Genomic DNA, 27125 nt, shown 5'->3' with positions numbered 1-27125 from the left:
TAGTCACCAAATAACAATTGTGGAACATATAGTTTATATATTCTATTAAAAAAAAAGGATCAATTCCCAAATTTACCTGACTATTATTTTATGAGACTGGGACTGGGCATACCACTTTATAGATTAATCTCAAAAAATGAGGGTTTAAATATTAATATTACAATCCTTAGGGATCAAAGTGAATACTCTTACTCTATCCATTCAAAAGCCTAATATCTCTCGGAGACTTGCTCTCTTAATCGCCGCCGGAGGTCGACACCCGCCGGATTTCCGGACGTTTTCTCCGGCTAACTCTATTGCGTCCATCCAAGGTCGAGCCCTTTTTATTCTTGTGCTTATTGTCTTTTTTTGAAGCTTACTTTTTGTGCTTATTATTGTGATTGGTTAAAAACTCCGCCTGTTTCTCTCCTTTTCGTCTTCCTCAGACTCACTTCATCATCGCCGACTTAGTTAGACACCACAGGAATAGATAGTCTACAGAATTCGCTCCAGCATACCTCTGGCAATTCTCTACCCAAACGTTGTTGCCGTTTTATCAAGTTTCTCCGAGTTTTCAACGTCTACTGGTAAGCACCCATGACCTTTTAGATTGTGGATCTGCCGTTGTTTTCAAGTTAAAATTTTTCATGGCATAGATGGGTTGTTGTAGAGAGCATGACTAGCCTTTCAGTTGTGGAGTGAAAAGACAAAGTTATTGCACAAAAGAAAATACTTTTTGTTTATTCTCAACAATAATAATAGAAAAAATCTTATTGTTTTCCCCTCAGGTTTAATGAAACACCAAAATTTCATATTTTTGCTGCCCATTAGACAATTGGTAACACATGTAGTGAGTCTGGACTTAAAGCAAATGATGTATTATTTTAAGGAGTTCTCAAAACTTATTCTATATGATGTTTTAATGTTTGAGTGTGATTCTGGCAGTAAATTGGTATATACACTGTGCAGAGGATAATTTCCAGTGTAACATATACAGTGATGCACTTGTTAACTTGTTACAGTTATGCATTTGTTAACACAAAAAATTTATTAGTGTATGAAGCTTTAGTTGTGCATAACATATCCAGTTATGCATCTGTTAACTCCTCATAGTATATCCTCTTCTCCTGGAAGAACAAAAAAATAAGTGCTTTTTCTAGGACAATCTGTTATTTCTTTCATGGTAAAGAATATAACAAGGTGTGTAGAATTCCATATGGTTGGGGGTCAACTCAACTTTTTTTGACCTAAAGAAAAGAGGAGCATAGTTAGAATCTAAATACTATAGGTTTGAGTTCGGGGTTCTACTATAAATCCACTCGATTTTCTGGATTTCAAAACTATTATTCGTACTTGTTTTAGTGAATTTTAAAAAGTATATACAAATTCTGAGCCGAAGTTACTCTATGAACCCGTAGCATAGGCACTGCATCTGCCTCTGAAAAGGGAGTCGCGAAGGGGTTTACCAGATTCTCGGGAATTCAGGATATATTTTGTCTAGAGTGTTGGATGCGCTCGTGGGCATGGGCTTCTAGGTTGGCTTAATGGGTGTTGGAGTTGGTATTGTCTGGCCGAATTGGCTCAAATGTGTCATCTATGTGTGAACTTTTGTGGACGGTGGTGAATTGTGGCTAAGATCCGTTTGCTGAGGTGGAGAAGAAGGGAAAATATGATATGGAAGTGTAACAATGAGGGTACTTTTGTTACAAATTTCTGGCGGAGGAAAAAGCTAAGCATAGTTTAGAGAAAAATTTGAACTTCTCGTAGTTGTATTATAGCCGCCTCACTTAGATAACTAATATTAAAGGTAAATTCTACGGAGTGGTGGTTAGGTCAAGTGTCCGACTATGTTGTATGGGGCATAGTGTTGGCCAGTTAAGAACTCTCATGTTCTAAAAGTGAAACTTGCGAGAATGAGGATGTTGATGTGGACGTGTGGGTGTATTAGGAGAGATAAGATTAGGAATGAATAAATTTGGGTCAAGGTGGAAGGGGACAAGATGAGCGAAGTGAGATTGAGATGGTTCGAGCATGTGAAAAGGAGATGAGCAGATGCCCATCAATAGGATTGATGAATATCGAATAAATTTTGGGGAGAGTATTAGACAGGACATGATATGACACATCTTGAGCTTAATAGGATATGACTTAAGATAGGAGGATATGAGGTAGATGGTTAGTAAGTAGTTTAGTGTTGTCTTGCTTTCCTCCGGGATAGGCTTGGTGTTAGATTGATGCTCCGTACATGTTTCTTCTTCCATACCAGTAGTAGCAACATTTTTCTCGTAGTTTCTTGTCCTGCGATTTTTGTTACTACATGTTTCTTGTGCTTCGATTATCACATTATTTGGCTATTCTTACTGTTTTTCGTTTTTTGAATGCCGTGTGAAGCTTTCCATATCATTTTCTTTGTCTTCCTTATTTACTGTATTTTTTCTCCAAACTGCTTTGATATGCGTCGCCAAGAGTCTTCTGAAAGTAATTTCTCTACCTCCACGAGGTAGGGAAAAGGTCTGTGTACACTCTTACCTCCCTAGACCCACTATGGGATTACACTGGGTACGTTGTTGTTGCCGCCTTACAACCGATGACCTTGGTAATTCTTGATCTTTAATAGTTTATTGGTAATAACATACATGAAGCTTATTGAAGTTCTGTTCACAAATGGTTTTTCTATTATGTTATTTAATTCCACGTGTCCTTTTTTAACTTTTCCATGCCAAATCATTTGTTATGCCCTATCTATAATATCAATGAAGTTGGGAATAGAATCTGTGACAGGACCTACACTAATAGAACTTGTTTAACAGCTGAATGGTACCTTTATCAATCTATTGTCATCGGTTAAGTCTCTCCTTAGCTAGCTAAAATCTATCTTGAAAAGTTTGTGATTGTCAATCATTTCAGTTTGTAGTTTTAATTTTATAGTTTGTCTGATACAGTTGGTTTGAATTTGTTGCACAGTTCAAATTCCGGGGTAGAAAATGGATATTGAAGTTGATCATTATGCTGCTTTGGGTTTACCCTCTGGTGAGGAAGGGTCCCAACTTTCTGAGAAAGACATATCTAAAGCCTATAAGAAGAAAGCATTAGAGTTGCATCCAGACAAGAGGCGTGATGACCCAAATGCTCACTTGAACTTTCAAAAGCTGAAAACTTCATACGAGATTCTAAAGGACGAGAAAGCGAGGAAGCTATTTGATGATCTACTTCGTGTGAAACGTGAGAAGATCCAACGCCAATCACAACACGATTCAAAGCGTAGAAAGATGATGTCAGATCTCGATGCAAGAGAGCGTGCAGCTTTTTCACCTGATGCAAGTGTTCTAGCTCGAGAAGAGGAAGAACGAATTGCTAGAAAACTTAAGGAGGAGATTGCTCGAATTCGTGCAATGCATTCAAAGAAAGTGTTTACTCCTATAGATCCTTCACAGAAAGAGGCACATGCTAGAGCTAAGGAGAGTTGTACAGAAGGCAATGGGAGTAGTGTAGACAGGGAAAAGGTGCTTAAGGTATCTTGGGAGAAGATCGGTGAAGACTATACTGCCCAAAGACTAAGAGAGGTGTTTAGTGAGTTTGGTGAGGTTGAAGATGTAGTAATCAAGAGTTCTAAGAAGAAAGGGTCTGCTCTTGTTGTCATGTCATCTAAAGAAGCAGCTGTGAGTACTTTATGAAATTAAGTACTGATTCTTGATTAATACAAGGAAATTGAGTGTCGATTTTAATTGATCATCTCTACTGTTTGGAATACATCAGTAACGTTTTTTTTTCTCCTTTTTAGAGAGCTTCTTGTGGAAATGTCTTGGGGGATCTATCAAATCCTCTCTTAATTGTGCCTCTCCAGCCTCCAATGCCCTCTCCGTTTCCTAACGCTGAGAAAAATGGAGAATCTGAGGGCCCGAGTTTGAGTAATCTTGTAGGTGCTGGATACCAGAAATTTGAAGACTCAGTATTGGAAAAAATGATGAAGGTATGAACTGCTTTAAACTGCTGTTTTACATTCTGATATATCCTTTTATACAGTGCTGTAGATTGTAATGAATTCGCAAATAGGTCTATTCTATCTGAATTTGTTGTCTTTTTTTTAACCTCAAGTGGAATCCTTCTGAATATGTATCTATGGTTGAGAAGAACTCAAAGTTAATCTTATTAAGAGTAGTAATTGCATCTGTAACTATGAGGGGAACCTTTTATGTAAAAAGGCTTTTAAAAAAATTGTAAAGAGTTTTTGAAGTTATGCCTGTGCGCTTCCAGCAGAAGTTGTTTCTTTGTTTGTGACTAAATATATTAGTGAAGTTTTCTGGGTAGGGATCTTAAATTCTATTTAAAAAAAAGTGGTATTTGTGAATGTTTTCTGCTGAAGAAATCTGATAGGGCTTGACTTTGCTAAGTGATAGAAGGAAGTAGTATTTCAGTAAGGTTGTTTTTACTGCTAAGTTGCTATATAGACTTCAGTAAAATCTGATTCTGCTACTATTTGCTACTGAGACTACTAGACTGCAGGAAAGCTTGATGGATGACTTCAATTAACTTTTCTATTTTGTCTACACGTGAGGTTCTAATCAAATTAGGTGGTATAACCTGTCCATTTACTGCTCTTTTGACAACATTCAACCACACAAGATGATGTTATTGGAGAAATGAACTGATTTCTTTAAAAAAAAGAAAGAAAAAAGAATGTGCTTTGCTATGTCCGGAGGGTCGAGAGGTGCATGAATGGAGTGGAACACAATCAAATCAGTGAGAAGCCGTCAATTGGGTTTCATCTTTTACATATATTACCTAATTTTGAGGTCTGATACAACTTCGCTGGTGCTCTAAAAGAAAATATCCATGCTTCTTCTCAATAAAAAGTGTCCATGCTTGTACTGAAAAATGGAAGGGAAAAGAAAGGAGGACAGATTGAGTTGATTTGAGGAGTTAAAATAGTTTCTAATTTCACTTCTCCTTTGTGGAATTGTTACTGTTATTGTTAGAAACTGCTCCATTTTAATCATCTCTCCTTACCTTTATATTTTAGAAAGAAATTTTTCAGTACGTCGTTTGTCCATCCTTGAAATAAATTTTTTAAGGAACTTCCTTACATGTACGGTTTCACTTATCACAGGCTGCTCAAAGGAAGAAATAGCATGCAGAAGCTCCATTCTGTTCAAGTGCTGAGATGATGGCATGTCTAGATTGTCACAGATAAAGAAGAAAGACAGAATTTAATAGTAATTCTTTTATCTTGTTTCATATATTTCTTGCATATTTTACACAGTATGGGGCTGTCATTCCAGTTCTGAAGAATAGTTCCTTGTAATCATGTAAGATTGATTTCAAGAAAGTTTAAATTTCTTTTTGCTGGTATCTCTGTAGCAGGTTTGTTGTCTGACGCGTATTTCTGGCACAAGATAGGGCTCAGGAGAGATTCATCTAAATTATGCAATGCTGGTATTCTGTACACGGTGTTTGCAATACGAATCACTTAGTGTGCCATGGATACATGAATATTTTTCAGAAAAGTTGCAATATGCCAAGACGATGGATACATACTAAAGTGGGGTGTTTAAGTCATCGTTGTATTTTATATTATTCTTTTGGATTCTGTTATGTGTTTATCGGTGTTATGTGATTCATCACTACGCTAGCGATATGACTCTCTGAGGTTTACTGCGTTAAGTCCTTTTGTAGCCTCAAAGTCTTGTATTGAGGTCACTGAAGCACATATATCTTTTCAATTAGAATAGAGGAATCCTTTCTGCACGCTATTCATTTGAAAAATTTAATGATTTCGATGTATAGAAATGTTGCAAGTGTCCAATGTAACGTCAAAGAAGACTTGCCTTCAATAGTGGGACAATCTTGTCAAGACAAAACAGATAAAACAGATTCAACTTCAATCATGCAAATATCTATTCTAAGAAAGAACTGAATTCCCTCAGAAGTAAAGCTGATACACTTTTTAACATTCCAAAAGCTGATACACTTTTTAACATTCCAGCAATGGGAAGTGTTCCAGCAAATAAATTAATCAATGATAATTAAAAAGAAAATAACTTTCAGATGCAGTTAGCCACCCCAACAGTTCCTAATACACATCTTGTGTCCTCTGTTTCTCAAAGGGGAAGGCAGATTAATTCAATAATCATCCAAATCATAGTCTTGATCATAGCCATATCCTCCAACATCCTCACCGGAATGGAAATCCTCACCAAATGTGTCGTCATAATTCTCATCTACTTCTGGATCAATTTTGTCGCTCTTTACCCCATAATCATCTGTTGAATCGTATGCAGTTCGAGCTTTCTTTGGGTTCTCAGGTGCCTGCATAAATAAAATGACCATGAATTAAACACATATATGGAGATGAGTCATGAAAGCAATAAGCCATATAATTTGTGTAATTTGTCCTTTAGATGAATACATCTAACTATAAATTTTCAGGGTGCTACAGAAGTTCTTCTATGACTTGTGATTTCAAGGTTTCTTATCTCTCTTCCTAATTTTGAGTGTGTTTGGTTGTCAGATCTTTTCATATTTAGTCACAAGAAAATCTGGAACACAATTATAGATAAACCATACATTTCTCCTTTTCAAGAAACTGTAACTCAGTTCCCTTTACAGAGGAAAGGGCGCGTTATCCCTTGGGATACAAAATAACACTTGTAATAGTAGAGTTTCTAACATGCAGTTCCCAGTAATTACAAATTGAACAAGCAATATAACTGGAAAAATGGAGAATTCTACTATACTTTGATGCAGCATAACCAAGTTTTCATTATTTAAGTACTTCCCAGCTTCTTAAATATCCAAATATTATGCATAATGATGTCTCAAACACCAGCCATCCACCCCCAACACCCAAGATTCTGTATACCTAATAAGGTCAAAACTGAAGATTTTTTTAAAAAAAGGAAACAATACTCCACCAAAGGAATTGACATCCAAGCAATATTGAAAGTAACAGCAGAAGGTATAAAGGAATTCTCAAAGAAGTTTTGGAGTAGGAGCACATACAGAATCATCAAAAAGCTTCTCTAGCACATCGTAGTTGATCTTATTGCTCAGTCTCTGCATCACATGATATAAAGCAGAGTAAGTGGAAAACAACAGAACCGATAAATCTTATGAATATTGTTTCACGCAAACAGGAAGACGTACCACACAATACAAACATAAGACAGAGGCCAAAAAATGATTGTGAGCAATGGGAAGAAACTAGAACTTTTTTGTGAACTTCGTAGTTACGTATTCATATATAGATAAATGGACTTGCAAGCTCATTTTCAATCCTTAAACCCTATCAAACTCAGGCCAAAAGCAACAGAAATGTTGAAATTGAGAAAAACAAACACTTAACAAGGAAAAACTGAAACATTCTGCAAGGCTGCAGCTAAGTCTAGCAAAATGATGCATAACAGCTGACCGATCCATGTGAGAGGCATGGGTCATGTGCACTCATGCTCCTCTCTCTAGAGTTATAACCATGCATAAATAACAATGTTATATTTCTTCAGAAGTATTTACCAAAGCTCAAAGATTCATATGATGCGGTGCACCTCTATAGGTGGTCGGGTGTTCCCATCCCATGTTTGTCTTGTTTTTTCATTTCTTATTTACAATGGGGCCCACCAATGGGAAATGAGTATGGTTGGTGGCCCTATTTTCGTTTTATTGAAGTACTTTTTCTTTCTTCTTTATTTAGTTTATTCCTTCAAAATTATTAAGTGACACATGGAGAACTCTTCTCCTTTCATAGTAGAAATTTATATAATTAAATAAATCAGAAGTCTCTATTAAAACTAGTAGTGGAGGATATTATAGCACAATCAAATTGATTTCGTGCCTAGCTACCAACATTTTCTACGGGGAGTATGTGTGTGTGTGGGCGAGTGCGTGTAAAAACTTACTAATGTTTAGAACAAAAATTTTGGATCTATAATTTAAGTAGTGAATTGGGTTCAATGGTAAGAACCCAAAAATTAAACAAGTTGAAGCGAAATCCTATATTCACTTCCTCGTAATCGTAATAGTTCACTCGTCTTCTTAAAATTTTAAAAAAGCCCTAGTACCTAACAATAAGAAGTCACGACCAAAGCACTGTGATGGGATGGTGAGATCCCTGTACCCTTAATAAGAATTTGCTATTTCTTTTTTTGATCAAGCAAAAGGTTTCAATTATAATAACAAGGCCTACTTGGCCATATACAAGTGCTATACCAAAAGAGGAGAAACCTACATAATATGGCTCTCCCCAAAAGAGAAAAACACCCCATCCTCCTATATAAACAGGAACAACATGGGTGAACCAAAAAGAAAATAAGGGATCAGAGACTACTCGTCAATTAAACAAAGCTCATCTCCAACCCTTCAAAAACTCTCCTATTTCTCTTTCCAAACGACCCACATTAAAGCAAGAGTGCTAACATTCCAAGCCTTGTGCCTTCTTCTCCTAGCTCCACTCTTCCAGCTGAAACTCGACTCCTTTACGGATCTTGGCATTACTCAAGAAACTCCAAACCATCTAAGGATATTATTGCATAAGCTTGTAGCTAATTTGCAACGTACTAAAATATGGTCACATCGAAATCTGCTCTGAACATTTTGCCAAGCATGATGATGTTCTGGCGAACCCAAGCAAAGTTAACTCTCTCCTGCTCAGTTGTTGCATTTTCTGTCTCTGTTGCAATGGGAATTGCTTCTTCTATCTCCCATGTCTCCCTACCAGTGATCGAGTTATCACTACTGTACTGTCAGTCTTCAATTGTGTCTATCCCCCTCCCGTTCACCCCTAAAATAAAAGCCACTGACTCCTTTGCTTAGTTGTCGGAGTTATCTTCTCTCAGTACAACTTCCATAGCAAATTCCTTTGCAGTTTGCAGATGGAATCTCTTTCACTTCTGTCCCTGGGGATTTCTCCTCTGAATTCTTTAATCTCAGAGACATATTCAATAGACAATGTCTAGCAAGATTGCTGACACTCTATCAAGTTGGGAGGAAGCAAGAATTGGGGCAAAGAAAAGAAGTTATTGGTGGACCATTTGGAGAGAAAGGAATGCTAGAAGCTTCGAGGATAGAAGCAGATCCCTAGTTCCCTACAAATGTTCAAAAAAGATTGTATTCTGTTATTATGCTTTTGGTGTACAAAGAGTTCCGCTATAGATGCAGAAGTAATCCTAGAAGTATTAGAATCATGCTAGGCTTGCTGTTTCAGTTCCTAGATTTTACTTATTTGTGAAGGGGTTTTCAGTACCACCTAAGTACTGGTTTATAATACAAATCATTACCTGCTCAAAAAAAAAAGTATGGTCACATCCTCACCCACCTCCGTACAAAGAAAACAACTCACGAAGATAACCTTTCGTCTCCTAAGATTCTCCACTGTCATAATCACCCCTCTAGTAGCTAACGACGCCAAGAAGGCACACCTTCCTTGGCACGAGGCATCTTAGGATCCAAACTGAGATACGTGGAAAACTAAACCTCCGGCCTAAGCAGAAGCTTTTCAGAGGACTTAACTGAGAAAAGATTGTTATTTCCTAACTCTCAACTCAAAGCATCAGGTCTGTCAACTGGCTCACACTGCTTTTGAAGTAAAACTAGCAATCTTTGAAACTTGGTGACCTCCCAATCCTGAAAATTCCTCCTAAACCTTACATCCCAAAAAGTCTCATCCCCTTGTGTCCCTCTCTCTAACTTGATGAACAGACAACTCCCACCAAGAGACTTTGTACAATATAGGGAATTCATCCTTGATCACCAAACATGCACACCACTTTTTCCCCCAAAAGCTAACTCTACTCCCGTCCCCAACCTTAAAAGTAATGGTACCATTAAAATCATCTCACCCCTTCATTATATTCCTCCACACAACACACTTGAAAGGACAGTGATCACATTTGTTCGCCATCCCCCTTCCATTTCACCATATTTATCTGCAATCACTCATCCTCATAAAGTTTCTCCCTCCACCCAAAATTTCCACAACCTTACCCAAAAGTGGTTCTTAACCCCAATTCTACCCGACCATTAAGGAGATGTCACAGTGTTCAATCAAATTAATTGGAACTTCTTTGCCCCATCCACCACATCCCATAGGAAAAGAAACATTTCCAACTTACCTATCACAGTGGTAGGTGCACTGAACAAGGACATGCAATATGTAGGGATACTCAATAAAGTGCTCTTTATAAGAACTTCCTTGCCTTCTTTGGATAAGTAGCTTTTTCTGCTAACCTGCTAACCTCTTCTCTACCCTCTGAATGACCGGATTCCATATACCAAGATCCTAATTCGATGCGTCTATTCACACTCATTTTGTCCAACACCAAATATTTAGAGAGGGCTTCTCGCTAGCATGTTATGTCTTCTATCATGGTATGGATTTTCATTAAATTTACTCAGATAAATTACAAAGGAAAAAGAAGCAACTCGAAACTGCATTACATACTAATAAGTAAATGATTCAAGAAACATTTTGATATTTTGTGGATCAAATAAACAAAATATCTTTCTCAAAAACTACAGAACTCCAAATCTCTCTCACTTATCCTAGTGCATATAACCATATTGTAGAGGCTAAACATGGAGCAACAAAGACAAACTTCCAGAAGATATTAGAAATTACGGTTTCAGATAACAACAAAGATACAAAATCTACAGATTAATAAGGAATAATATAGTCAAATACCATATGGACATCCAGTTTATAAAATATGTACACGGTGTATAGATAATGTATACTTTATACTACATATACATATACTATACATATAAACACATACCTATACACTACATATACAACCAAAGTGTATCGGCCATGCTAGTGAAGGCCGAAGTGTACATTTGAGCAGAGGCAGAAGCGAACCCAGGATCTGAAAACTCCGAGTTCACTAATATTAAACTAAAAAAAGAGGTAGTATCTGGGATAGAACCCAGTTGACGTGGGTAGATGTATTCGGGTGCACCAGCAGTCCGAAGCACCCTTTTATGCTATCCAAGAGGGCACCATTAATTATATTTAGTTTCTACCAGTTTCTCAAGATAGATATACATAAATATATATGATTTTTTCCGAAGTTAATGGGTGCACTTGCACCCCCAAATACACATGTGGGTTCAGCTCTGCATTTCTGCAAGTTCCCCCAATTAGTAATTCATTAAGTACTATAGCTTTTGGATACATTTCTCTCCTCTATCATACTCACCTTTTTAGCTAACATTTGCTTTGTTGCTTCGGCAGCGGTTTGAGCAGGGCCGGTATTTTTCAATTCTGCAGCCCTCTTCTGTTGTTTTTCCTGCAGATGATATCATAAAGCAGAGTGTAAGCTTATTCCACAAGGCTTCTAGAGCAAGAACTGTGTATAAGAAATATCATATGCGCACACTTTTTCTTTTTGGTGATAGGCCGCATTCATGTCTATTCTTGTGGCTAATTAACTTAAGGAAGAGAGAACATGTGTAGCCAGTTGGTGTTGTGAGTTCAAGAAAGGTGGACGGGGAACACAAAAAATCCACCTATTTTTATCTCAAAAAAACAAATCCCACTTACTTTTCACCAGCTTGTGGAGTTTTATTTACTCATCCTTCAACATAGAATTGGTATTTAATTCATTTTAGTTGAAGAGGCCTAACGAGTTGAAAGAGGAGCGCTATTGGGAAGAGAAGAAGAGAGGATAGATGATTGATTAAGGAATTGAGACTAGGAGTTCTTTGGTATATTTTGATACTTTTAAGAGTATAGAAAATGTTAAGAGACAGCTGGGTGGGAATTTTGGAAGGCTAGTCGTGCAGATGAAAATGTAAGTTTTTGGTACCATCTTAGGGCAATAGAGAACTTAGTTTATCAAGAAGATAAGATATATCACAACCACAGACCAATCTTGCCATTCCTTTTTGTTATATTATAAAAATGTTGGATAACTGACGAGATCAAAACAGACAAAATTGGCAATTAACATTTAAAAACTTACTAAGAAACTAATAGCCCCCTATTCCTCCCCGCGTAGCGAAAACAATCTCAAAATTTGACCATTAAAAAAATTGTGTTTGTCTCACTTTTGGATCATTGTATCCAAGCCCTGAGTTATTCGAATCACAAGAGAAAATACAAGTCATTTTCCAATATTTGCTGAGTTTGAATATGTTAACAACCATCAAATTCTTAACCACCGGCGACATCAACAAATTTCCCTTCTTTATAGTTTCTTAGTTTCTCAACTTGAAACTTTAAGCATCAATTTTCACCAGGTAACAAACTCAATATAAGTTCAGAGTTTTACCTTTTTTGACTTTGCAACAGAAGCAGCAGTAGCAGCAGCAAACTTTTGTACATCCTCCGGACAGTTAGCTAAAATGAACTCATGTTGCTTCTTGGCTTCTAATACAGCCGCTTCCTTGGCTGCTTGTTCCTACAAAATATTAATCAGCAAGTCAGTTAGAAGAAGCAAAAGAGGCAGGAAGAAAGTGAGTGCAGACTACCGTTTTTTCTTTCTTTAATGAAGTTAGTGCAGGCTACTGTTTTTTCTTTCTTTAATGAAGTTAGTGCAGACTACTGTTATGTGATAAGCAAAATCATCCTGAATTTGGACAAACGGGAGCAAAAGTTAGAAAAGGACTCATCGCTTAGCCACTGTCAACTTAGTAGAACATACAAAGCATCATCAGAATCCTTAACTAAGAAAATCAATCTATCCTAAATTCATGACAAGATTCCCATTATAACTGATAATTGTAATCTCAAGAATCAGAGACGTTCATTAAAGAACTTCTTTTGTACTAATAAATCCTAAAGCCACTATAGGACTTTGCGATCAACAAATCGACTTCACATGGTGATTCATAAAAATAAATAAAATAATTCACCTCAAGATATTCTCGATTCATTGTTTCCCAAATGATCTTCTTGTATTTCTTTTCCTGCTCATTGTGAAGATAACTGTCAACCTGACAACAATGCAGGTATAGGGTAACAGCCATGACAAGTTAGTGAACCAGAAAATACATACCCATAAATGTAGAACTAATACCATTATAAAAGTCTTCAATGAACAGTTAATATCCAGTATCTGTTACATGTTACATCCCTAACTATCGATGATGTTTCCTAAGCAAAGGAAGAAAGCAGGGTCGGGTACTGGTAGTATCATGCTATGATTGCCAAGTATCACATGATGAAGAGCGGGATGAAATCAGAAAAAATCACAGCTTTTGCATCTGGACTGACAGATAATTTAAGAAAACATGCAAGGAACATGAGCAGTATTATTATCCCTACTAGATTTTACAAACATAAAAGAAGTAGCACACCTCTACATCATCGATATCGGAAAAGTTTCCTGATTCATCATGATCAATACCATCCATGTCATGTAATGTATCAGGAGTCGCAACATGATCAGTTTTAACCGCAGAGAATGCTCCTGTAATTGAGAGAAAAAAGACATTTTTCTTCTTTTGTTGGAAAATGTAGAAAAGTGACTTAATCCTCTAATCCAGGACTAAGTTTCTCCAACATTCTAGCTACTGGAGAAAATATTACTTACCTACTTGCTCAGATCCTGATATATGCACATTTTTCACACTCTGGGTGTTCCCTTCCTTTTCAGGCTGATCATCAACCAAAGGAAAAAAAAACATATAAATGATGGAGGCACTATTCAGAAAGCAAGCAAAACCCGGTATTTTTCCAGTAAACACCTAAACTCAAGAACTTGGTATTAGTTGCAGTATGGAGTTGCCTAAGGAAATACTTCAAAAGAAATCACAGGAAATGCTGGATATTTCCTTAACATACCATCTAAAGCTAAGAATTAGTATCAGCGGAATTAACTACCAGAATAATTGATTTGCTCAACCAGAGAGGTTGAGGTAAGTAGATATGAAGACTCTTTTCCAGAAGACATTCCCCATTTCTGTAACTAGTACACACTTTTTACTAGCTAAAGATTATATTAAAGCATAATATGACAAATAACAGACTGGAACAAGCATACCAAGATATAGGCCTCTTTTGGATTTCTGCAGTTCAACTTGCATTGACTAGGGGAATTTTGAATTTCAATCTCATATTTCCAGACAGGAAACAACTTAGCTCATCATTAACTGATTTTTGTTTATTTTTCAAAATTCTGCCTGTGGAACTGAAAGGATACATGTGCCAAAGATAAGTCTAGTCCACAGATTTCTTACATTACACCAATGAAATGCATTTAGAACCCAAAGATTTCTCGGAACTCTACATCCTTTTTTGAATTCATGAATCTGCATCTCAACATAGTTTGGATTCTCTACTTAGGTAGCTAGATGTTTAGAACTTAGAAATTCATTAAGTTCTTAATATCTTCAGAATCCAGAAACAAAGGGAAGAGTTATCAGTCTACTGAAAGGATCTTTTGCCAAAGCACAAACGTCCACACCACTTAGTAGTTAAGAGGTAGCTCTTGCAGGTTTTCAACAATCATACAGTTCACCCATTTGCAGGTTGTGCTTTTAGGTTCCTCTTGCAAGCTCATAATTTGGAATTCAATCCCAAGAAAACCTAACATCTAAGAAGAAATCCTCTTCTTCCTACCCCTACTCTATTTTATTTTTAGATGTCTATTCTTTTCTTTCAAATCTATCCTTCCATCTTAAAATTTTCAGAACTTGAACTGTGTCTTTTCCAGATGTCAAAAGCTTTCTTGAAAGCATAAATTCTACTTCCTGACTACAAGGTAATAATGCTTTGGATAAGTAACAGCTCTCAGGAGTACCTCCAAATACTCGCCGACATTGTTCTCCATCTGACTGGACATGGGAAAACTTGGATCCTCCGCAATTTCTTCAGCATCTTGTTTTGCCATTAATCTTTCCCTCTCAGCACGTTGGAAGGATGGAGGTTCAGATCCTCCATCAAGCCCACCTGAAAGTTTTACAAACTGCAAACACATTCATAAGTATTATATATATGACTTCGCAATACTACTAAAAACTTGAAAGGACCAGTAATAAGTAATTACATCAGTATAACAACTTTCACAAAGGCCATGGGCAAAAGGCAGCTTCACAGTTTTCTTGTGTTCACACAGCACTTCTGTGATCCCAGATCCTTTTGACCCCGGATAAAGTTGCATGGCCAGCGTCTCTTCTTTCTCAAGCTCCTCAGCTCTTGTATTGAACTCATCAATCTAGTTGCAAGTAATTCAAGAATTAGTATGTAACTTGGAAAGGAATTTTTTTGGCTTACACGCTATGACAACTGAATCAAATTGCATCTAACTCCAACTATAATGTGCTAAGGAAAAGATAGGAAGTTAAAACTTTTAAATACACAGGAAAATTTGTTTTAACTGTCAACAATAATAAATATGTCATCAGACACGTCAGGCTCATAAAAAATAGCACATCACTGGTGATGATTTCCCATGGACAAGAGCAACAAAATGACTTGAAGGCTGACGCGCACAGCCCACAGGCGAGTTCTTTTAAGATCCCACCAGCAGAACTCTAAGAAAAGACAGGAAAAAAAGAAGCAAGAGGTCGAAGATGGATGGAATTAAAATCTTCTCCAGAGTGCAGGCTTTGGGTGGCTTCATGACATATCAAATCTGATGACAGTAACACACTAGATACATCTTTTATTTGCTCCTTTCTTTTTGGCCTTTTGCAAGTAATTAATTGAAGACTTCAGTTGATTTAAAGATCTATTGGACCCAGTATTGTTTAAGAATAAAGATATATGTGAACTAAATTATTAACGAATGACATATATAATTAATCTTGAATACTATAAAACATATATAAATCTTCCGTAAACAATACATATATGTACACACATTCCGTTTTATCCTTATAATTCAAATAATCTTATTTCAATAAACTTGTGCGAAAAAATTAATAGACGCCCTTTTACTTTATTTAAGTGTTTTAATGAAGAGCGTTAAGAAGCATAAATATTTATAAATAAGAGGCAAAATTGTAACTCTCATTGAATGACATGAACACGCTTTTATCTATGTAATTGATGTAACTGCAGTACAGAAGATTTACAATATAGGTTCCAGCTTTGGTAACAATTACATTTTACACCTTACCCTGACCCCTGTCAACTTTAAGATAAGAACCCAAACCCCATAATGTTAGTTCTTCCTTTAATTCCTACCTTTCTTTGTATATTTTCAGTATTCACAATGGAATCATACTCGGAGGAAAAAAACAAAATTTGAGCATTACAGGAGCACACACCTATTACTAAATCGCTTTTAGGATCCTACTTTAACAGCTGTCCCCCTCCCACTAAAGTTAAAGGACCTACACACATGACTAAATAAATGCACATGAAGCTTTTCAAACTTGAAAATTGAAGTTCCAGCAGTACTGATCCTACCAGCCTAGATGCTACATACCGTTAAGCTCCCAGATTCTGTGTTCTCAAATTCAATCAAACGCTTTGTCAGTGTTGCTTCGCAAATGTGCACCACTTTGATCTGTTGATTAGAAGGAAAAAGGAAACATCACGCTCCTTTGTTATGTCACCCTAAATAAATGTGAACTAGTGCCAGTGTTTGTGCTACATAGGCTAGAACATAAAATAAGCCAAGAGAGTAGAACATGAACAGTTGTTAAGTTCGATGAGGAAAAAAGTATGAACTTCATGATATTAAGAACAAGTAGTCCTTTATTTTTATTTTCCAACTAGTTCTTGAAAACTAGCTAAAGCAATAAGAGTTTTTCAAAGCCGAACAAAACTTAAAACGTGAAGTCTGTCTATGAAGAGACTGTTTGGATTGGCTTATTTTAGGTGCTTTTAAGCTAAAATAGCTTTTAAGCATTTTTGTAGTGTTTGGATAAAATTAAGAAGTGCTTTCAAGAATTTGTTTTTAAGTGAAAACAACAAAAATAAGCCAAAAGCCATAAATTACATATCTTAACTTATAGTTTTTGGCTTAAAAGTCAGTCCAAAGAGGATCAAAGAATCTGAATGCTGACAATCAAAATAAAGGAACCTACAAGGGCCACTTACAATTTCTGATTTAGAACAACTCAGTCCATGTGAAAGAGAAGCAATGTATAGTGCAGCTCCACATAATCCACTTGGCTTTCTCCCTGTCTGTGGACAATTTGTGGATTAGTGCAAAAAAGCAAGTAATTTGTATCTATGTTAAGTAAATGGACCTTGGGTCTAAGTCAATCCCAAAAGCTAGCTGATGAGCTTAGGATTGTCCAAGATCCTATAAGGAGACAACAAGTCATTCTCTCGACCAATGTCGGACATTAACATGTACCCCCCTCCCGACCCACCCAGGTCTAGGCCTAGTTAACTGGAGTGTGGATAACACAAATTGGGGGCATAATATATGGTAAACCAAGAATAGAGATATGTTTGTCCTTGCAATGAGAATCTCCCAAGGCCATACACCGAGACAACAACCCATTCTCTCAATCAAATATGGATTTTATTTTGGTTTGAGTTATCAAAAAAACAATGTAATTCTAAAGAAATAATCCAGTAACACAAAATTATATACAGAAAAATGATATATAACCTGCATCCAATCTCGCTTCATGCTAGCCAAAATGTGAAGAGCAGATCTAGAAATGTTTGGCTTCCTTCCCCCAAATAAACCTACATTATAAATTGATAGTCTTCACTTGAGAACTCCAGCAAGCTAACAACAACGGCATACCTAGTGATATCCCACAAGTGAGATCTAGGAGGGTGGAGTATATGTAGACCTTACCTCTACCTCGTGGAGGTAGAGAGGCTATTGCCAAAGGAACCTCGGCTCAAGTACAGTAAATCAAAGTATGTATGCAAAGGAAAAACGACAGGACACATAACAACTAATTAAAGGAAACAACACCAAAATAGTGTGATAAACTAAATACAATAAACAAACAAATGGTGTTGGAAATCAAAAGCAATACACAAGGATAAAAGTATAACAGACAACACTTCACTTCCTACTAACCTTCTAACCTAATCCGCAACCTCCACACCCTCCTATCAAATTATCCTGGTTAAGTTGAAGTTGCATCATGTCCTAATTAATCACCTCACCCCAATACTCTTTTGGCCTACCTCTACCCACTATATCCAACCTCTCGCACCTCCTCATGGGGGCATATGTGCACCTCTTCAAATACCCAAACCATCTCAGTCTAGTTTCCCTCATCTTTTCCACCACTGAGGACACTCCCTCCTTGTCCCACAGTTAAGAAGTCACCCTATAGTACAAAAAAAAGATGACTATTTGTTTCTGCAATTAACCACATAGAAGGCAGATGGAGCTAGGTGTATCCCCCTTCTTTGCAACCTGTCTTCTGTCAAGCAAGCCATTTTAACCACTACCATACAAAGCAGGCCAATCGTAAGGTATATTTGCCTTCCACCACTGTCTCCTGGGCCATTGTGTCTGTGTATTGTTTTTGTTGTTCCTCAAAAGGTATGCTGGCCTTACTGAAAAAACTCATTTACTGTCTCCCACCCAACATAATTCTCCTGATCCATTGACACTCTATTGAAGTGATTTGAGATTGTTAAAGTAGGCAGTGAATCTTCCAAATCCAAGTCATTCAAATGTCTTCTGAAAGAGAGGTTACATCCTTGGTTATTCCATACCTCACTTACTTTTACCCTAGCTGATAATTTTGTGTATACACAATCTAGATACAGTTACTTTAAGGGGCCATTGCCCAACCAATTGTCTTCCTAAAATAGATTAACTGGATATTTTTTGCATGTAAAGTGATGAGATTTCCATCCTGGTAAATATTTCTTCTCTGGAGGGATTCATTTCTTCAGAGAGAGGCCTGAGGCAAGATGATCCGTTATCACCTTCCCTTCTATTCATTGCAGTGGAAGGACACTAAAGCAAACCAACTAAAATATCTATGGCTTATTATATTCTTGAAGCAGTTTCTAGGGTTCATGTTAATTGGGGAAAGAATGTGTAATTCCTATGCTGTCAATGTCCAGGTCCTAGCAGCTATTCTGGGACGTGAGGTGGGTCCAGTACCAACTATTTATCTGGGGTATGTCGATGGATTTCAAATTTGGAATAGTGTACTTAAAAGGTGTGAAAAGTGGTTAGCAATCTGGAAGAGTGAGACATAGTCCATGAAAGCTTATACATACCTTTTGATTCCTAACTAACTCCGTCATATATAAAGCATGAATTACCTGCTTAATCTCGAATGAATTGTGTCGGCTATGTGAATTGTTTCTATTTATTTTATTCTATTTGGGATACACTCATATAAATACTAAATAATTTGCTCTTTAAAGGAAAATAAGATGTTTATGGACTTCCCATTTATCCGTACATTGACGTACAAATCCCTAGCAAACTGAAAGGAAAGGACTTCTGACAAAAAACAGACGGAAGTGTAACAGCAATGATTAAAACTTGGTCCCAATTTGTTAGTATAGTCTATATAGATCCTTTACCATTGCAGTCTCTTCACAGTTCTATCCACATTGGTCTGATAGATCATAAGTCTTCTAGAAAATTTGCTCATCGTGATTTTAAGTCTACTTTTTCTCCTTTTAGTACCCTCAATCTCATACTCTCGCATTTGTGAACCAGTGCATATAGAGGTCTGTGTAAGATATAGCAAAACCTCTCAATGAACATTCTCCTCTGTGTGCTGCTTGCACATCTATCAATGTGATCATATCTAATTTTGTCCAATCATGTTTAACATAACATCCATCACAACATCTATATTTGACCACACTCATCTTATGGATACCTCTATTCTATAATGTACTAATCTCAAACTAACAGTTGAGCATATTACTATTTACTCTGACCAAATCTGACATAAAAGCCATTAATGTTCCTTACAGACCATACCAATTATGAAAACCCACACATGTAAGAAACCTAGAAATGAATACCTGAGTGGTTCTAATCTTTATTAGTACAGATTTGATTTGAGCCCTCCAAAGAGTAGCCACTAATTTTGATTTGAACTAATGATGCTAAATCTGCCAAGACCACCACACAAAAAGGCAAAAGCTCTAGTCAACAAAGGAGCTAACGCTAAATGAGTAATCTAACCAAAAAGCAGGTTTACCAGACTGACATAAATAGAACCAGTTTGCCCACCAAAACATTAACCTGTCTGTTTTTATGAGCCTCAACTGCTTTAAACTGCATTTCCAGCCCCCATGTATCAACTAGCGGTGTGTTTTCCAAAACACCGCACCTCAGGGCTCAGTATACCACTTTAGAACCTTAGTGCCAATCTAAAACCTTTTTGCTCTTCTATCTAAAAAAGAGATTAAAAGATGCTACATTGTTGGCCCATGGATGAGGCAAAGAAAAAGATGCAACCAAGATCCATTTATGAGCATCCACAGAGAATTAACTGCCAGAACAATGGCAACAAATACCCTGCTTGCAGAATAAAATCCTCAAGACACAAGATCCATAAACTTCTCATCATGAAAATCCAAAAACGTAATCAAGAAACCAAAGGATAAATCAAAAATATATTACACCCTGCCACAAAGTTGATACCAGTGACAAGGTGATCAAGAAAGAAGAAAAAAGAAATATTAAAGTTAGCCAGCAAATGATAAATACTTACGATCAGTGAATCGATGAATGAACAGGCTAGGATCCACAGGTTTTTGAACAATTGGGTGGTCTTCAAGGTGTAGGATCTTGCAAAGCTGTAAGAATACAGCTCCTAATACGTACCTGCATTTAGTGAGAGAACAGGTTGAACGGGTTTCAAGTATGATAATAAAGATAGTGATTGGGTAAATGTTTTTCCAACTGTCCAACTTTAGGTATAACGCTTTGTGAATGACCTAAAAACAATAGGACTTGCTTAGAATAGAATATTGTTCTAGATTAGTAAAAAGTCTATGTACTAAGAAACCTCGATAATTAACAATATGTTAAGTTATTAATATGCAAACAGTCACCAAGATTCTTCCGATAAGGAAAGGAAACTTTTCAAAGTAGAGAGTTAAGAGGTACTGCAGCAGAGGAGAAACTGCCCTCAAATTCAAAAGCCAATCAGTCACGCTGAGGATTATTCAAGAGAACATTTGGAAGGGTAGTTCTTTTGAGGAAAATATTTGGAAGGGTTGTTTTTTGATGAAGAAATTTGAAAAGGTTGTTTTTATATGAAGATATTGGGAAGGGTTATAAAGCATATACCCTATTCATGCAGATTATTGGAAGGGTTGTAAATCATATACCCTTTTCATGAAGATTTTTGGAGGGATCGTAAAGCATATAATCCAGCAACTTACTCAAAAGCCAATTCCTTTTCTGTCTTAAATTTCCTTCCCGCTAAAAAAGAAGAATTTTTTTAGCTTTCACAAATCCAACACTAAGTACAACTTCACATAACCGCACAAGATTCACACATGAGATCTAGTTCACAATATAACTACAAGAAGGAGCTAAGGGGTAAATGCTAAACAGAATATCATAATACTAAATAGGATGACAAAAGTTCTTGTCCTAAAGGGAAACCATTAAGTTCTTGCCCGAGATTACTGATCCAAAGTGTTACATCAAAACAAAGATGAAGCTTACGTACACATTTATCCTCAAGTACTCGGAAAAGTCAATGAGTAGGAATGGCTTTTTGTTCTCCCTGCAAGAAAAATAAACATAAAGAAACCCCAATTGGTAACTAGTAAAGTAGCTTGAACCAAGGAGATACATTAGAATATTTAATCAAAACGATAACTTCCCTTGCTACTCTTTCTACTTATGTAGTTGGTTTGGTATCCTCCATGCTGCAGAATACAGTCGATAGATTCATCCACAATTAACCAGGTAAAGTTTATATTGTTCAAGTTTTTTCACTTAGCCACCATATTAATTAGTTCCACTATCAGCACAGAATTCAGGTCAACATTTAAAGCATGTTTTTTCTTGAATACTTACACTCAATGAATAATCGTAGGAAGACAACATATAACTAACAAGTAGAGGGATCAAACCTACACGTTTTAAATTAATTGAGGGTCAAATATGCTTAATCATATATCACAAGGACCAAAACCAGAACTTGTCAATATTTGAAGGATCAAAAGAGCAAATTTCCCTAAAATCAAATAACTGATTATACTTATAGAACTGCTAAAACCACTCACTCTAAAATCAGACCACTATAACCGAAATATGGGATTCGTTGTTCCTGTGTTTTACAAAATCAATGTTCTCTTTTTGTTTCAACCACTGATGCACGGACGACATGATTCACGTCAACCTGCCTACATGTCAAGCTTCATTACAAGTTATCCCACTTCTTTTTTCCCTTAGGGAACAAATCATATTTTGAAATTGAATATCATAAAACACAATCTCTCACCTACATGCAATGTAAAGACAAGCAGCTTGAACTTGCTCTTTCCTACGCCCCCTTGTGAAACTCTTTTCAACTGCTATCTGAAAGGAACAGATTCAGAAATAGAATGATATATCCTACTAATAGAGGTATGATCCAAGCATAATGAACCATACCGTATAGAAGGACAAAGCTGGACGAGCTATTGAATCACCACCATCAATTCCTAGCCCATAAAGCATACCCTCTATACCCTCATATGCTGCAGGAAGGGGAAGACAAAAAGAAAATGCATCAGCCAAAACTTCATACTTAAAAATCATACTGACACCATACTTGATCTTCTCTTTGGTGTCAATAGGATTTTTTATTTTTTAAAATTTCAAAAAAAAAAAATCATATTGACACCAAAGAGAAGATTAATGTATTGTCAAGCCCAATATGTGCTACATAGCTTGTGCACGTCTAAGTGAAGTGTTATAACATCATATTAACCAGATTAATCAACAATACGATAGGCCTAGTCAGTGTTTTGCTAAAATAGCTACATAAACTAGCACTCTAAGTGCAGTTCTGCACGTGGCCCATCAACAAAACCTCTTATCTTGACATATCAGGAGAGAGTTGTGACCAATCAACAAGATAACAACATTCATTGTTGAGCTATACAGTTAGTTAATTTTAACACAATGAAGACTTCCAAAAATAGTTCCACGTGAATGCCTATAATGACAATGAGCAGCACATCACCAATCTTACAGGAAACTAGAATTAAAGTCTCACATTAACACAAAAATTCTAACTAAACTATGAATGTAATGTTTATGATGTTAATAATACAGATCAAATCTGATGCAAAGGAAATGCAACTCTAGAAAGTCATACAACTTTCATTGAAAATCAAGAACTAGATCAACAAAAATTGTCTAATTTCCCTAATAGAATCAATCAATCATTCAGCAGAAAAGGAAAAATATTAGAAGTCATACAAATAGGTACAGTGAGCATAACGCATTGTGAGGAAACAATAATCATAGATACATAGGATACCTTCTTTTAGTGTTCTTTCACGTGAAACTGAATAATTACTTTGGATAGTGCTCACCCTGCTTCCTGACAATTGGCTCTATAAATGATTTAAGTTAGTCTTGATAGAATAGAAATCGAAAAACATAGTGTACAAATAACCATACATATAGCCTGTTCAACAATACTGCTTCGAAGAAATAGAACTATTGATAAAGGTAAGGAACTACCCATAAAATTTATCCAGTTTTATTCCGAAAAAGAACTTACCCAATTTTAAATTATCTTGAGCGCAACCCATAAAAATCTGAGCGGGTCAACGGGTCCTTTGTTTTTGGGCTCAATTTGACACCCCTAGTTTTCACTCATTTCATAACATTCACAGACAACTACAGCCGCATACTAATAAAGAGGGGGTAGTCAGCAGTCAGATGTTCCTCAGTCTTCCACGTGAAATGACCTTTATTTTCTAAACAGTGCTCATATTGCACCTTGAAAACTCTATTTTAACAATTAATGACAATCTTTAGAAAAGATTAATCACTCCATCAAAACTATCTAGGATTGAATCTTAGGGAAGGAAAACAAACTTTCTAAAACATAGCAACCCATATGCATCAAGAAGAATAAGAAAGAAAGAACTAACCTGTCCAGAAGCATTCTTGACGAAAGTGGGCTCAATAGAAAAATTATCTTCTTCAAGTACTTTTCCACAGAAAGAACAACATCTATAGTGTAATAGAATGAAGCATCTTAGAATAGAACATATATACATAAATGAAGCATCTTAGAATAAAACATATATACATAAATGAAGCATCTTAGAATAAATAAACCATATACATAAAATAAAGTGAAGGAGAGGAGTATTATAATGTAGAAGAATTCTAGGTGATGTAGCTTACATTTTACCCTCCACATCTTTAGTCGGCTTGTCCTGTGCACAATTAACACACCACACCATGCTCTAAGTAACCTGAACCAACTCAGACAATACACAATCTTGTGAAAATTTGTTGAAAAGTTGTCTTGAAGTTTCAAACTATAATTGTCAAGACCCAAATTAGGTCTGTGACCGGCTCTAAAAAAGAATCCCAAAGGCCAAAGCAAGCCTTAACATAAGTACAGAGAAAGGTTTTGGGCTGCTAGTCAGAGTTATTTGCTGGGTTTCGCTGTTGGGGGTCGAAGCTCGCGTGAGAAGAGAAAGGTGAGGGATCTGGTGGGTCTAGTGGCGAAGCAGAGGTTTATGAACTGTCTGATTTATTTATTTTTCAGCGAGCTTGAGCGAGGAACGGGATTTCTGAAGTTGTTACGATGAGTTTGGCCAGGAAAAAAAGGAGAAAATGAATGAGGTTTAGGACTGCCGGAGCTTGATTTGGGTGGTGTTTCAGTGAGGTTTCGCCGGAGAAGATGGACAAAGGGGTTGGGTAGCGGCTGTTTTGTGCCAAAAAAAAAAAAGGAAAAATTTTAAGGTTTTTCTATTTTGGAATTTTATTGAAAATTATTAAATTGATTTTAATATAATATAACAGTACCTTTTTATTTTTTATCACAAAGAAATATTATTGGGTGAATGAATTCATGGACTCCTTCCTTAAATAATGAAGGGAAATCTTACACTATATTAATTCAAATTAATTGTCTAATTAGATTATTTAATATTTAATCATAAATAGGCCCTCTTTTTCATTCAATTTTTCCTAATTGAACTTCTTCATTTGATTTTTTATGGAATATAAATATTCATACTTAAACAATTGTTGCAAAAATATCTTAATTTTTCCAATTTAAAAGTAAATATATTTAGTTATTTCTCTACTTCAACATAGGTAAAACTATAATAAAATTGACAAATTCCTTTTATTTGAAAAATCAACAGATCTAGCGATAGATATTTTTCACTCTTCTCCCAAGTAATGTATATTTAATTTATGACATTTACAAATTCTAATAAAAATACCATCTGTAATTCAAACAATAATAAAAGAAAGTCATCTTAAAAAAGTTTTGATCGATCAACAGAACTTACCGATGTGAAATCAAAGAAGATAAAAGGCAACAGTGAAGAAGATTGAAAGTGTGGCGTTTTTCTTGATAAAACCTAAAATTCGAGAAGTAATATTTTTTTTTCCAAACTATTGTTTTAGAAAAAATGAAGGTTACATCACTATAAATAGGTTTAAGTCATCCATGATCCCTTAAAGTTGTCCGCATAATACACTTAGAGCCTGTTTGGCTCAGCTTAAAAGCTGATCAAACTGACTTAAAAGTTGATTTTTGACTTAGAGCCTGTTTGGCTCAGCTTAAAAGCTGGTCAAACTGACTTAAAAGTTGGTTTTTGACTTAGAGCCTGTTTGGCTCAGCTTAAAAGCTGGTCAAACTGACTTAAGAGCTGGTTTTTGACTTATTTAGCTGTTTGGCAATACTCAAAACAGCTTATTTTAAGTTAAAAAAAAACTTCTTTTAAGCCAAAAGTTAAAAGTTGGGGTAGGGGTGCTTTTTCTTTTTTTTTTTAGCTTATAAGCTGTTTTAAGCTGACCACTTTTTTATTTTTTTGTGCTTAATATTTTTATACAATCTCCAAATTACCCATATAACCCTAACATTTCTTTCTTCCATTTTTCCCTTTTCACGTTTGACATAACAACTTCAGCACTTTTATCCAAACGCATAACTGCTTATTTTAAAAATAAATTTCAGCACTTTTAAAAGTATTTTTTAAAAGCTGCTTTTATTAAGCCCATCCAAACGGGCCGTTAGACCCCTGACTGGTACTTGTACTTATTGAACACCTCTACCCTTTCAAATTTGAATCATTTGGACATTTTTTGCCTAGGTAGCACATTGTTTGTAACTCGCATCCTATAAGCGCGTGAAAGATATTAAGTTGAGCAATTTTTTATGGAAAAAATTATTTTTTTTTCTTCATCTTCTTTGGCATCCCTTCCTTCATCTATCACACCATCAGTTTGTCGTTGTCGTCGTCGTCGTCGACGCTACACGCCCTTTTTCTTCCTCTTATTTTCTACGGATACTTCAGTTCTTTTATCTCCACTGTTGTTATTTTTTTTTGTCCCCATTGTCATTTATATTAGAATTGGTTGCACCAAGTGCTTTAAGTTATGAGTTTGTCTCTTTGTTGTTAATGTAGTAATTTAGTTTTAAATTGATGTCCAGTTGTTTGAATTTATTGGAGGATTTTTCAATTTATTATTTGATTTGCTCAAATGTTTATTGAAGTTTTTTTGTTTGTCCTAAATGTGTTATTTTTACTTTAAATTGATGATGTATATTGACAATTATATAAGAATGTTCTTCATCCAAAAAAGTTAATCGATTATGAAACACAAAAGAAATTTGAGATAACTTCATTTTTTTCGTAAATGACAATCGGAACTCATTAATTTTCTGACAAACTTTTTTTTCTTCATCTTCTCTACCTAACATGAGAAGAAGAAGAAAGTTACAGTTGAAAAATAGGTTGATGGAAATGAAGATTTGTCTTGTTGAAGTTGGGACTGTACAAGGAGAGGGAGATCGCCATGAACGGGGTTGTATTATTGAGGAAAATCTGAGTTTTGAGCTTTAATTTTAGATCCGTGTTAAATTATAAATAAATGTAAACGTAAACGTGTAACGTGAGTATGTAATGGAGGTGTGCAAAAATCGAATTAATCGATAATCCAAATTAAAATAGAATAATTGATTTATTGTTATTGGGTTATTGCATTATTGGGCTAACAATTTATAATGATTTTACAAAAAAATATATTATTGGGTTATCGATTTAATTTTATTTTTTTAATATTGGATAAATCGATAGGCGATAACTCATT

General features: G+C 35.8%; 2 protein-coding genes across 6 annotated transcripts; one reads left to right on the top strand and one right to left on the bottom strand.

Moving 5' to 3' along the window:
* The first annotated feature begins 118 nt into the window (after positions 1–118).
* On the top strand, positions 119–5729 carry LOC101249579 (uncharacterized). Of its 5 annotated transcripts, none has more exons than XR_742834.4 (6): positions 134–311; positions 426–566; positions 2944–3638; positions 3761–3949; positions 5087–5192; positions 5341–5729. XR_742834.4 is itself a non-coding variant. In XM_004229672.5 (5 exons), the coding sequence occupies exons 3-5, from the start codon at positions 2964–2966 to the stop codon at positions 5105–5107; spliced, it is 885 nt and encodes a 294-aa protein (XP_004229720.1). In that variant the 5' UTR covers positions 134–311; positions 426–566; positions 2944–2963; the 3' UTR covers positions 5108–5328. The 5 variants fall into 5 exon arrangements, 1 of the variants encoding a protein (XP_004229720.1); XR_742831.4 differs by having other exon boundaries at positions 5338–5729; XR_011210772.1 differs by lacking the exon at positions 426–566 and having other exon boundaries at positions 119–311.
* Positions 5730–5784: 55 nt separating this feature from the next.
* Positions 5785–24856, bottom strand: LOC101249300 (transcription factor IIIB 60 kDa subunit). The gene is made up of 19 exons (XM_004229671.5): positions 24195–24856; positions 23936–24017; positions 23314–23389; positions 22440–22525; positions 22288–22364; positions 21508–21564; positions 20539–20651; positions 17487–17566; positions 16964–17050; positions 16347–16427; positions 14961–15128; positions 14715–14879; positions 13506–13569; positions 13270–13382; positions 12826–12906; positions 12243–12371; positions 11169–11258; positions 6979–7032; positions 5785–6285 (listed from the first exon to the last, which is right to left on the bottom strand). The coding sequence occupies exons 1-19, from the start codon at positions 24251–24253 to the stop codon at positions 6100–6102; spliced, it is 1848 nt and encodes a 615-aa protein (XP_004229719.1). The 5' UTR covers positions 24254–24856; the 3' UTR covers positions 5785–6099.
* Between the last annotated feature and the right edge of the window lie 2269 nt (positions 24857–27125).

The sequence above is a fragment of the Solanum lycopersicum genome, chromosome 1 (assembly GCF_036512215.1).
Source record: "Solanum lycopersicum chromosome 1, SLM_r2.1".
NCBI classification, from domain to species: Eukaryota; Viridiplantae; Streptophyta; class Magnoliopsida; order Solanales; family Solanaceae; genus Solanum; species Solanum lycopersicum.
Note: the sequence above shows the minus strand (reverse complement) of the source record. Positions and strands in the feature narration are given on the sequence as shown.

What these genes read in the sequence shown, in the direction of transcription:
- LOC101249300 (XM_004229671.5), bottom strand. Translation starts at nt 24,253, where the DNA reads ATGGTGTGGTGTGTTAATTGTGCACAGGACAAGCCGACTAAAGATGTG. An exon ending in ATCAGGATCTGAGCAAGTAG is followed by an intron (nt 13,383 to 13,505) that starts GTAAGTAATATT and finishes TCTCAATTACAG; the next exon opens with GAGCATTCTCTGCGGTTAAA. An exon ending in CTGTTGCAAAGTCAAAAAAG is followed by an intron (nt 11,259 to 12,242) that starts GTAAAACTCTGA and finishes TATCATCTGCAG; the next exon opens with GAAAAACAACAGAAGAGGGC.
- LOC101249579 (XM_004229672.5), top strand. Translation starts at nt 2,964, where the DNA reads ATGGATATTGAAGTTGATCATTATGCTGCTTTGGGTTTACCCTCTGGT. An exon ending in TGTCATCTAAAGAAGCAGCT is followed by an intron (nt 3,639 to 3,760) that starts GTGAGTACTTTA and finishes TCTCCTTTTTAG; the next exon opens with AGAGCTTCTTGTGGAAATGT. An exon ending in TATTGGAAAAAATGATGAAG is followed by an intron (nt 3,950 to 5,086) that starts GTATGAACTGCT and finishes CACTTATCACAG; the next exon opens with GCTGCTCAAAGGAAGAAATA.